Source organism: Papaver somniferum, chromosome 2 (assembly GCF_003573695.1).
Source record: "Papaver somniferum cultivar HN1 chromosome 2, ASM357369v1, whole genome shotgun sequence".
Lineage (NCBI taxonomy): Eukaryota > Viridiplantae > Streptophyta > Magnoliopsida > Ranunculales > Papaveraceae > Papaver > Papaver somniferum.
The window spans coordinates 94,807,817-94,819,293 of NC_039359.1; the positions used below are offsets into that span (position 1 = coordinate 94,807,817).

Here is an 11,477-nt window from a genome sequence, read left to right on the forward strand (position 1 = left end):
ACTTCATTAATGAACTGAGGTTCACCAATCAAAGCATTGAATTTCCGACAATCACTAGAAGTGTGCCCCGATTGCTGACATTTATTGCACTTATCTCCACGAAATTTTGTATAAGCATTATTAGCTCGCTGTTGCGGTGGAAATTTTTGTTGCCTGTTATGAAACCGATTCCCTGTAGTAGGAGGAGTTGGTTGCAGAGAGTCAGACTGCTGACCCGGCTGAAGATCAACTGGATTGGCTAAGATAGGTGTAGCCAGAGGTGGAGTATAAGGCACAATATGGCTAGGTTGTCGATGTGAATGGCTAACATCATCATAAGGAGGCCTGGGAATATTCACAACAATATCTGGAGAAAAGTTTTGAGATGAATTGGTACCCCTGTAAGTATTTTGATAACGCCCTTGTCTGGATGGATAAATCCTAGAAGAACGAATAAGACGATTTTCTATCTTAATAGCTTGATGCACAGCTTCGACCATAGTAAAAACTGAATGAGTCATACCATTTTGTATTAATCTATTCAGTCCCTCAATGAATCTTGCAACTAACTGTTCTTCAGATTCTTTGAGTTGATTTCGTGCGACCAAATTATAAAAATCTGACACATATTCTTCAACAGTTCGTGCCCCCTGCTGAATGTTTTGTAATTTGATGAAAAGTTGTTGCATAAAGTCTCTAGGTAAGAACTTATCCTTGATCAAAGTTTTCATACGTTTCCAAGTACTATTTTCGGTTTGTTAGCATTTCTACGATCATCACAGATCTTATCCCACCAAGCTGCAGCTCCTCCTTTGAGTTTGCATGTCACAAGTTTAACCTTAGAATCTTCAGGGACCTCCATGAATTCGAAAAAAGCTTCTACCTCAAAGAACCAATCATTTAGTTCTTCAATACGGAAATTTCCAGAGAAGTTGGGAATATCAGCTTTTAGTTTATATTCTGGTAAAGAACTATAAGGGTTGTGACCAGTTTTTAAACGTCGTTCTTCAATCCAATTCTTCTCTAGATCGTTCTCACGTTCATCTTCATCATCACTGTCAAGTGCAGGAGAAACTATCTTCTTCTTTGAATGACCTATGAAACCTTCATACGATTTCTTAATGTTTAAAGTACGCAATACATCTTCAGGTACTTCATCATTCTGTAAAAACTGAAGTATATCTTCTTTAGTTTTTCCTTCTAAGTCTACAAGCTCAGGCATATCCAAATCTAGATTTAAATGTTTTGCAACCTTCAAAAGTTGATTCTGCATGGTTTCAAGCTTGGTATCTCTTAACCCTAATTTGTCCTCCATGGACTTCTCAAGAGCTTCAATAATGTTTTTTGCCAAAATCTCGGTATGAGATTTGATGAGAGATTCGATTGCTGCTAGAGTAACTGGTTGAGCAGTCATATTTTATTTTTTTTGTATACAAAAAGGAACTAAAAAAAAGGACTGAAAAGTGTTGCGGAAGCGATGTAAAGGATCAAGTTATATGATGAAAACCTAAAACTAAGCGGTTGATACCAACTAATGTGGAACAAGGTAAAAGAAAGCAATACTAGATTGCTATAAGCAAGAAGAGAAGAGAATTCAAGCAAGAAGAGAAAAATAAGTTTTGTGTTTAATAATTTGATTGAGTAATAGATAGCTCTTACAAGACTTAACCTAGCCTTTATATAGGCTTGAAGAATAACTAAACTAGGAAACAGAAAACTAAAAGGAAATCTAAAAGAATCCTAAAAATAAGAAAGACTGAAACTAGGAAACCATGGAAGCCAAACCTCTAAGCGGAATCTTCTGGAATTATAGTATGCCCTGCATCATTAGTTTTTATGGGACTACTTTCTCCTAACTTCTTTTGATGACAAGTGTCATGTGGACCATTTCTCTTTATTTCTTTTGCTGACAAGTGTCATGGGGACCATTACACTTCACTTCTTTTATTGCCAAGTGTCATGAGAACCACTTTCAATGATTAGTTCACTTAATTTCCTTAATTTTCTCTAAAAAGAAAACCACCCTATTAAAAAAGAACAGAGGGAGTATCTTTTTACATCATAAATATCTTATAATTATATTTATAAATTAACTTTCACTTAATATTTTATTAATTTTTCATTATGAATTTCTTATAATTTTTAAACAGATTTTCCTTTAGTGGGAAAGAGTATGATGGAGAGTGGAAAATATTACGAGAAATTGGATGGGGGCCTTGCAACAAGATGGGCTCCAACCTATTTTTGAATGACAACCCTAAGTTCCTAACCTAGGAAAAGAAAATCTCCCATTTTAACATTCGCAACATTAAATATTCATCATTAAATAAATATAGTTTCATCATTAAATTTTTTGTTAATGTTTTAAATGTTTTATGATTATCTTAATAGATACTTTTATTAAATAAATTATAAATTCGTTAATAATCATATCAGTCGGATGGTATTTGCGGGTGGTGGTCCATGGAAACTGGTGACGATGGTGATGAGGTAGTGGTGGTGGAAGTGCAGGTGGTCAGTGTGGTAATCAGGTAGTGGAACAATTCTTATTCTATGTCGTTAGGACACAAATAAACTATCGTGGAAGTTGTGGTTGATTTTTTTAATGTGAAAATGGAAGTGGTGGTTGATTTTTTAATGTAAAAATAAGCTGGTTATAATACAGTAGAAACAATTGTACAGGCTGACCGCAAGTTTGCCTAAAAACAACCTTAGAAGAATTCAAGGATGATAGGATAATAATCTACTATTTGGATAGTAAAGGTTTTCAGTTGGTCCCACTACATGTTTCACTCGGTGGTTTCTTTCAGTGGTAGAGCGCGTGACTTTTGATCCCGGGTCCAAGAGCATAGCTCATCAATTCCCGTAAGGAGAAAGTCAGGGGGATTGTAATCCCCATCACCGTAAAGGTTTGTAGTAGATTAGTTGTATTGTGGGTTGAGCGGGTGTTGGGTCTGGCAGTAGGGCCAGTCAACTGGCTGGTTCAGGTAGGGGTCTGGATTTGTCTTTCGCGTATCAAAAAAGAAATATCCAACAAAAAAATTACAACGGTTAAAACTGACACATTCTTCTTTTACTTATTATGCAGACCGTGCCGTTACGACACGGGTGAAGTTCCGGTATAATTTATAAAGTGTCTCAGGTTAATTGTTACATCCATCAAACAAAACTCCCGTATCTTGATGTTTCTGTAATAACAAGTTGAGGCCACAGAATAGAGTGGGATAAAATTAAGTAGACACATTATGACTAGAATGTGATAAAAGACATCAATACGACTCATATCTAGAGTCAAAACTAAGACTACAGTGAGAAGGGCTCCTGTTCCAGTCAAAGCTTCGGTAATAGTCGCTGCACAATGCTTGATCCAACCTGAATATTCGTTTTCGAAGAAAACTTCGAGTCGTTCCCCTGCTAACCCAGTAACGAAACCCAGTGCAATAAACTGAGGAATGAATAAGTAAACTCCAATTTCAGCACGAGCGATTTTATCATCAGGGCCTTTGAACGTATTTTGGTTCTTGATAGCAGTCAATCTCACAACCTCTGTCCACTGAGCAATTGTACAAGTAACAATAGTAAAGAACATCCCAACCCCATTCTAATCAAAATTGCAAGTGTTCCAGTTCTTGATCTTTTAGACAAAAAATAACAAACCAGATGATTAATAATGAATCTTGAAGTTCTTGATATAATCTGTAACATCTGAACAGACACAAAATCACCGCCCATACTAGACGTGTCCACAGATCCTGCTTGGTCCTGAAAGAAAGTATCCCCTGTTGAGAAAACTATACCATACATGAGGAATGTGAAACATATTGGAGCCGCGCTTCTGAGACTAGTTCTCACTGACCCAATCTTCTGATTACTTCCCAATGCTGTTACCATGTTTCCTTCTTTCGGATGATGTTCCTCATCCTGTGGGGATTGTAACTGACTACTGGTCAATGCTATTTCCATGTTTCCACCCTCATCCTGTGGGGATTGCGACGAACTACAAATAGTGGAGGTTATGATAGGTACAACTTTCCAAGCAAGCAGACAGAATGTTGTGAAGGACAGGATGAATATACTTATCAGAAACTGATCTTCCCAAAATCCTGCATTTAGTAACAAATTAGACAAGGCAACACTTAAAATCTTGATTTTCATAGTAGAAATTGCAGAACGAATATCGTCTCTCTTTTCATCGTCTCTGTTAGAAACTTGGCTGGCTTTCTTCATTTGAGCTCTCATGAATTCTTCATTACATGTCGAGAGAGACGCCGTGGCCTACTGCTAGTAGAAACAATGCTCCGTGTAAGGATAACGACCCGCGATTTTCGAAATTAATAAAAAGAACCACTAACGCCTGTTGAAAAATGAACTTACCTTAATTAATAAGTTCATTTGAGAAAAAAGAAATGAAGAAACATTTACCACATATTCTCGATAGTAGTAGAAAATTCAGTCAACTTACATTAACTTATGAGAAAGGAAAGGGAAAATTTCATTTACCAGAGTATAGGAAATAGAGTTGACCAGCACCATAATGTAACATCCAACCCTTAATATACAAAACTCTGCAACTATGGCCAGTAACCCACTGATGAAGGAAAAAACGTTCACGATCGCTACAGCGCCTCTGAGTGAGTAACCGAGTTCACTTGTGAGATATGACATCAACACTACCAACACACCGTACTCAACTAGGTTAAGGCTGATGATAACACCTGCACTCCATAATCCATGACATGTGTATCCCCAACCAAAAAAACAAAGTCGTAATTAATTAGTTTAGCAAGAATCCAGAATTATGGCTATTGCAGATTACCTATAAAAAAATACTGAAATAGTACTGATCTATCCAAGTCTAACCATATGCATCCACCTAGCTAATCAGCTTCAACGTACCGAAGAATTTAAAATACTTACTCACCTTCAAGAAAGCAGCACGCCTTAGGTATTTTGAAATAATAGCAAAACAATCTTATCATCTTATTGAAATAATAGCTAAACAATCTTATCATCTTATTATCGGTCATGGAGGAGTTTCTCGAGCTAGCACTAGTATTATCATTGGTAACGGAGGAGTTTTTCGAGCTAGTACCAGTATTATTATATTGGTAGTAGCTTCCATACTGTAACCTTGTAGGTTGATAATGAGTTGAGTTATGCTCAACCTCACTAGTGGATCATATTATATGCTGTCCTATAGCTAGTGAAACCCTAATTCTTGAGTCGCTCCTGGTAGCAAGCAACAGACAACTTTTCAAAACTATACAGAAAAAGGTCTGACGCGTTTTCTCTTTTTAGAAATGACAATAATCATCTCAATAGTGTGGGTTGATCACAATTTGTATTTACAATCAATGATTCTGCACATACCCCTCTCTGCAAACCACACCAACACAGAATTCAACTTTTTCTCTCATAGAGTTTTTGGTGTGGTCTTGGTGGACCCCGCAAAGAACAGGAGGGGACGGTTTTTGTGAGAGCTTTTAACAAGGTATTTTTTTTTTGGTGCCGTTTCCATACATTATTTTTGATTTTAGGTATTTGAAAATGCATGGAAATCTGGGTTGCAAGGACGCTCCATTTCTTGAGCCGTGTCCGTGTCCGACTCGTGTTAGACACGGGACGCTGACACGATGCGTGTCCGACGCACCAATTTGCGCGTCTTGCTCGCGTCCGGTTTGGACGCACCGATGACGCGTCCGACGCTTTCTTTTTTTCATTTTCCTTTAAACTTCTTCCTCTATTTTTATTATTGTTAACCAAATAAAGAAAGACAAACATTTAGATCAATAACTTAGGTCTTTATTAAGGTTTTGTAATTGGAAATGACACCATGTATACCCTTATTTGGGCATGTGCTGTTCTAAGAATGCATTTTGATTGTGCCATGTGTTTAATAGCGACATATTGTTTGACCTTCTGCTTATATAAACAAACGATATCTTCTTTTCTTTTGAAATTTATACACATGTAGCATCATTTTATAATTTTTATGATCGAAATACTTGACTTTGCTGTATAAATACATTATTATATATTAAAATAAAATATGTATATACGCGTCCGTGTCCTAGTTTTTTGAGAATTTTGTAGTGTCCGCGTCGTGTCGTATCCGCGTCTGTGCAACCCAGATGGAAAGAAATGTGTAATTAATATACCAGGAGATGCTCCAAGCCTCCGACCCTACATTCTGTAGTTTTCAGCGGTCCAGGGTAACAATCCTGTGCGTACAGGTAAACGAAATAGAGACGCGGTTTTCATACATTAATCTTTTTACTGAATAACTTTGTGTTAAATAATATTGAATCCTCATTACAGATTGGTGGAAATATTACCGAGTGGTTGGATAGGACGCCTTAATCATTGGATTCTTTTCGCAAACGTACAAAGTCTCGTGATTAATGGTTCAGGTCAAATCGACGGTCTAGATTCACAGAGAAAAACGAGTAAATGCTTTTTTTTTTTTTTTGAAGCATTTCCTTCTTGGTGTATGATTAAGATTTAGAAACAACATACAACTAGCTACTTGTAATGATGTAATCATCTCTAGTATCCATAAGGGCACACTCGAACTCTTTTATCGGAACAGGTTACTTCGTCAACCTCCTACAGTTTTTTGAGTTTGAATCTGCTGCCTTCAATCGATTTCATTTAATAGTCAAATTAGTAAGTTGTAACTTTTTCTTTTTTTCTTCATTTTTTTGCACTTCTAAGTCAAAAAAAAAAACTTTATCTTTTTGTGCGGTTGCAGGTGATGATTATTGATGTGGCTTGTGGTCCTGGACATGGCATAAGATTTTGAAACAATTTTACTAACCAAGTCTGCAATGGTATAACTCTGTAGTGTATGTTTACTATGCTATCTGGACAGTTTCTAGTATCGGAAGCTTGTGGCGACAGTGAGAGTTTCCAAACTTTGGATGAAGTGCACATCCAAAATTGTAACATCACTGAATCCGTGAATGGAGCAAGGATCAAGACATGGGAGGTGAGTACTACATTGATTGTGTTAACTCGTATCATCTCTCATTCTTTAAATGATTGTTTTTCCAGGGAGGCAAAAGATACACGTCCGTGAGGACATGCCAGCAACATTTTGGCGCCACATCAGCAACAAGTGTAGTCACCATGGGAAATTTAACTCAACAAAATCCAAAACTAGCGAAAAGCAATTACGGCCGTATAATAACTGAAGGATTTCAGTCAAAACAACAAAATGATAAAACTGGGAAATGTGGCCGTTATTTTGACACAAATAAGCTGTTGAAGATACTAAGCAAATTTGCAACACTATATACGACACAATTTAGCCGAGCATTGGGGCTTTTTCATCATCGCATACTTCAGATAAGCCTTCGGGGTGCAAGATGCTCGGAAAATGAAACAAATCTAGAAAACAACTGAGTATATTATTAACTTCAAAAGGCAAATGCTCTACCTGAAACACAATTGAGGTCTAAAGATATTACCAGATATTGTGGCTCGCAACATATAAGTGAATTACAAACAATCTTACTCTGGTAAAATTAATATCGGCTGTAAGCAGTAATCAGGTAAGACATTGAAAGACACCCTGTAGTTTCCTAGATAACGAAACTACAGCTCAATAGACCTACTGGATAAAAACAACCATCAAATTAGTGTTGATAGTAAACATCAATTGAGGATGGAATTACAACAGGCAAAGGTCAAAACATAAAACAAGATAACTGAGTGAGTAAGCAAACCTTCGTACAAAACCAAATAATGTCACTGTAGTGTTTAGGTGAAATATAGTTTCCGAAAAAGGTTTTGCATGTAGACACTGTGTCGGTTCCTTGCAGACTGGAGCTGAGATGATTGATCGGATTGTCCTAAATTACTGGAGCTGAGATGATTGATCCTCTCTTTCTTTGGTTTTCATTCTCTCAAAATAGCTAATCTAGAAGTTTAAGGTGGTAAAATGAAGAAAGATCTACACCTAAGTCATGATGGATTAAGCACATAATAGATAGATTTAGTCGCATCTTATATAAAGTGAGCTAACACTATAGTATATACAATGGCTGGACATATAATCAAAGGAAAATTATTATATTCCGTGAACAACAAACTAAAGCACTGCAGATCTTTCTAAGGTTTGAGACAATATCTTCCAGATGTTCAGTTCGTTCTACAACTTAACAGACTCAACAAATATGTACTCAATAACATCAATAAAATACAAATAAAACAGAAATAGGAATCTATATAAAGATACCTGAAGCTCAGTGGAACGAGAAGTCGTTTTTGTTAAAGGCTCACAGGAAAGACTCTTTAGGTCTTTCCCACTGCACTAGTTGATTAACTCCAAATACTCAACACTGCAGAAAAATGCAACATAACAAGAAGCACTGGACAGCAAGGGGAACAACTATAATATCTTCATTAAAAAACATGACACGCCACTTCTTACATACATATTAGTTTAACTTAATAACCCAATAACTATAAACAAACATCAAAGTTAACCAACCAATGAAGCTAATGCTTCTAAGATGTGGCTACTGTTGTTCGCCAGTTGAACCTGTTGCTGCTCCTGATGCTAGTTTCTGTCTCTTCTCGCTAACTTTCTCGCTTACTTTGTTTTTTGCTTCAAGCAATGCCTTCTTCACAGCCTCAACCTTCTCTGGAGTATCAAGTTTTTCCATGTCTATGTTATCCCACCAAAACTCATCACTCTTCTCTTCTGCCTGTTGTTCTTCTTCACTGTCACTTTCAATTTCGCTTTCACTTTCCTCTTCTGATATCATCACCTGATCTTTGTTTGCAGCTAGCATCTCGTTTACTTTCTCTTCACTAATGAATCGCTCAAACATTTTACCATCAGAGGAACTTCCAAAATTAAAAGCCTTGCCATCAGGGGTGAAACCAACAAAGTTAAAGTTTGCACCAGTCTCACTACTAATAGCAGCAGCTTCTTCCAGGAGTTCCTTACGAAGCCTCTCGAATACCACCCGCCTCTCTTCCTCGTTCTCTATCATCTTAAGTGCACCCTTCTTCCGATCCATCACTCCTCCTTTGTTTACTTGTCTGTCACACACAACAATCCAAACAAAAGAAATATCAATTGTAAGTATTATAATTTTTACAGCACTGTTACATGAAATAATTCCTTTTACTGCTAAAATAAAAGCATTACAAAATAATTCCTCGTTAATCACCATATGCCACCACCACAGCAACTAAAGCCACATCCACCGCCACTACATAAGGCCATTAAGCTATCACCCACCTAACCAGAAGCACCACCACCACCAGTTTTGCAATCACCGGACTACCATGACAGTATTATCACACAAACACCAATTCACCATAGCTAACACCAGAAACCAGTCAAATCAATACAGTATCGGTGTTCGGCATCAACAGTGACACTCCCACCGCCGTTATTGAAGACGGAGTTTATAAAAAGAAAACCTACAATATATACTGAAATGAAATGGTGGCATCTTGAAATCCCAGAAAACTGTTCACTGATTCAATAAATCTAGTCATCAGCTCATAAATTTCAATGTTTATGCCCTAAATTTACCTAAAATGCTGCAACTTCAACAATTTTGATCACTTGGTTTTGTAATTTGTTGCAAAAAGCTAAAAAAAAGACTGAAATGAAATGGTAGCTAGCATCTTGAAATCCCCAAAACTGTTCACTGATTTCTGGGGTAATTTGTGATACCTCCCCCGATGAAGATTGTAATTTGAGTTACCTCCCCTACAAAAGTTAAATTAGCAATACCTCCTTTCGTTAACAGTTCCGTCCAGATCCAGTTAGGTGAGTCACCAGCTGCGAACAGGTGGCAGAGAATATATATTTTTAGTGAATTACCCAAAATATCCTCACCATCTCTGATTTATTAAACCTTCTTCACTGGCACTGCCGATCGAAATTTGGGTATTTCAAGATCTAAATTCCGACAAAACCAACTCAAGTTAAAGTTTCTTCAATTAATCATCAGGGAAAGAATCAAACCAAAAGTAATCACCAATAGATCATAATCTTATCTTCTAATACGTCCTCTTGAATGGACCCAAATTGAAAACTGGAAAAGGTGTATTCATAAATACTTGTGCAGCATCAGCATCGGTAACAAAGGAAGTACATAATCAATTAATGGTGTGTGCTTATATACAACTTGAATCAATTGTGAATTGTAATTTTTAAAGAGAAGAAAAACCTTAAGTGTTACTCAAAACACCATTAAAGTACTGAAATTCGTCCCTCTTATTTCTCTGTTCCATAATGGGTACCCACTATTGATTATGTCATGAAAAATAACATCTTTAATTGATGATTCAATCTTCAAATTTGCACTGTTACTTCTTATATAGTTGGTTCAAAATGGGTACTTTGTCAATTTTGAGGCAGCTAAAAGATCACTTATTTGAGGTTTTTCTTTCTGATTTTGGTATATGGAGATTGATTGTTTATTTATTCATTTATTTCGATAAATCAATTCAATATGTTTCATGAGAAGAATATGAGGAAGAAGAGAACGTCAATGGCAGCAGCAGAAAATTGGTAGTAGATTTCTAAGGTGTGCATTGAAAGTTGAAAACAAAGATTAGATGTTTACCCTGCTACTCCAGAATTGTTCTTCATCAGGGAAATTCTAAGATCTGCTAATTTTGAATTTAGGGTTTCTGTGATATCATGTGATTATCGATTTAAATTCGAGTAATTAAGTTTGTCGTTGAAGTACTAACATGTTGCAAATCTGATTAATCCGGATCTGTGATGATTGTTTGATAAACGATGGTCTCTACGGTGGCAGTCCACTAGTTCGATAGAACCAGAATATAAAAGGGTATTTTTGGAAATTCAAGGTCCACCTGTATATTTTGGTCCATCTGTACAAATCTGGTGACTCAGCTAACTGGCTTTTGACGGAATATGTAACGAAAGGAGGTTTTGCTAAGTTGATCTCTATAGGGGAGGTAACTCAAATTATGATCTTCGTCGGGGGAGATAATGCAAATTACCCCCTGATTTCTGGTCATGAGCTCATAAATTTCAAAGTTTATGCCCTAAATTAACCTAAAATGCTGCAACTTTAACAATTTTGATCACTTGGTTCTGCAATTTGTTGCAAAAAGCTTTCAAATTCATGGATCAGATAAATTAATCACCACAACTTAAATTGAAAAGAACAACATGGGTACTTACAGTGATTGAAATCAAAGTTTGTGATCTTTCAAATAGACTTCAATTTTCAACCGATTGGGAATTTGAATAATCAAAACCCTAGCGCCGAGGAGAGGAAATATAAGATTTGCGGCACTAGAAACTCATTTATACAGAGAGACGCTCGCCACCGTCACTGTGTGAACACCAAATTCCACCCGACCGTTAGATCTCACGCGGTAGACCCAACATTTGACAGATATCTACCAACCTGGTTGTCGGACGCGTTTGGATGGGTATCCAGAAATTACTTTTTAACTTCTAGAAATCAAAGATTTAAAAAATTATGCTAGTA

General features: G+C 36.6%; 2 protein-coding genes and 1 non-coding gene across 5 annotated transcripts; all 3 read right to left on the minus strand.

The window, feature by feature from the left end:
• Positions 1-3,092: 3,092 nt before the first annotated feature.
• Positions 3,093-5,105, minus strand: LOC113353732. Its single transcript, XM_026597238.1, has 3 exons — positions 4,901-5,105; positions 4,480-4,694; positions 3,093-4,333 (listed from the first exon to the last, which is right to left on the minus strand). The coding sequence occupies exon 3, from the start codon at positions 4,216-4,218 to the stop codon at positions 3,517-3,519; it is 702 nt and encodes a 233-aa protein (XP_026453023.1). The 5' UTR covers positions 4,219-4,333; positions 4,480-4,694; positions 4,901-5,105; the 3' UTR covers positions 3,093-3,516.
• A 2,104-nt stretch (positions 5,106-7,209) lies between these two features.
• On the minus strand, positions 7,210-7,352 carry LOC113354899. The gene has a single exon (XR_003362097.1). It is a non-coding gene; the product is annotated as a small nucleolar RNA snoR134 (small nucleolar RNA).
• Positions 7,353-8,358: 1,006 nt separating this feature from the next.
• On the minus strand, positions 8,359-11,212 carry LOC113353733 (agamous-like MADS-box protein AGL29). 3 transcript variants are annotated; one of them, XM_026597239.1, is made up of 2 exons: positions 11,165-11,212; positions 8,359-9,030 (listed from the first exon to the last, which is right to left on the minus strand). In XM_026597239.1, exon 2 carries the CDS (start codon positions 9,006-9,008, stop codon positions 8,502-8,504), a length of 507 nt encoding a protein of 168 aa, XP_026453024.1. In that variant the 5' UTR covers positions 9,009-9,030; positions 11,165-11,212; the 3' UTR covers positions 8,359-8,501. The 3 variants fall into 3 exon arrangements, with proteins under 3 accessions (XP_026453024.1, XP_026453026.1, XP_026453025.1); XM_026597241.1 differs by lacking the exon at positions 11,165-11,212 and adding an exon at positions 9,162-9,277; XM_026597240.1 differs by lacking the exon at positions 11,165-11,212 and adding an exon at positions 9,140-9,260.
• Positions 11,213-11,477: the final 265 nt, after the last annotated feature.

Excerpts from the sequence above, each read along its gene's own strand:
- LOC113353732 (XM_026597238.1), bottom strand. The coding sequence starts at position 4,218 with ATGAGAGCTCAAATGAAGAAAGCCAGCCAAGTTTCTAACAGAGACGAT.
- LOC113353733 (XM_026597239.1), bottom strand. The coding sequence starts at position 9,008 with ATGGATCGGAAGAAGGGTGCACTTAAGATGATAGAGAACGAGGAAGAG.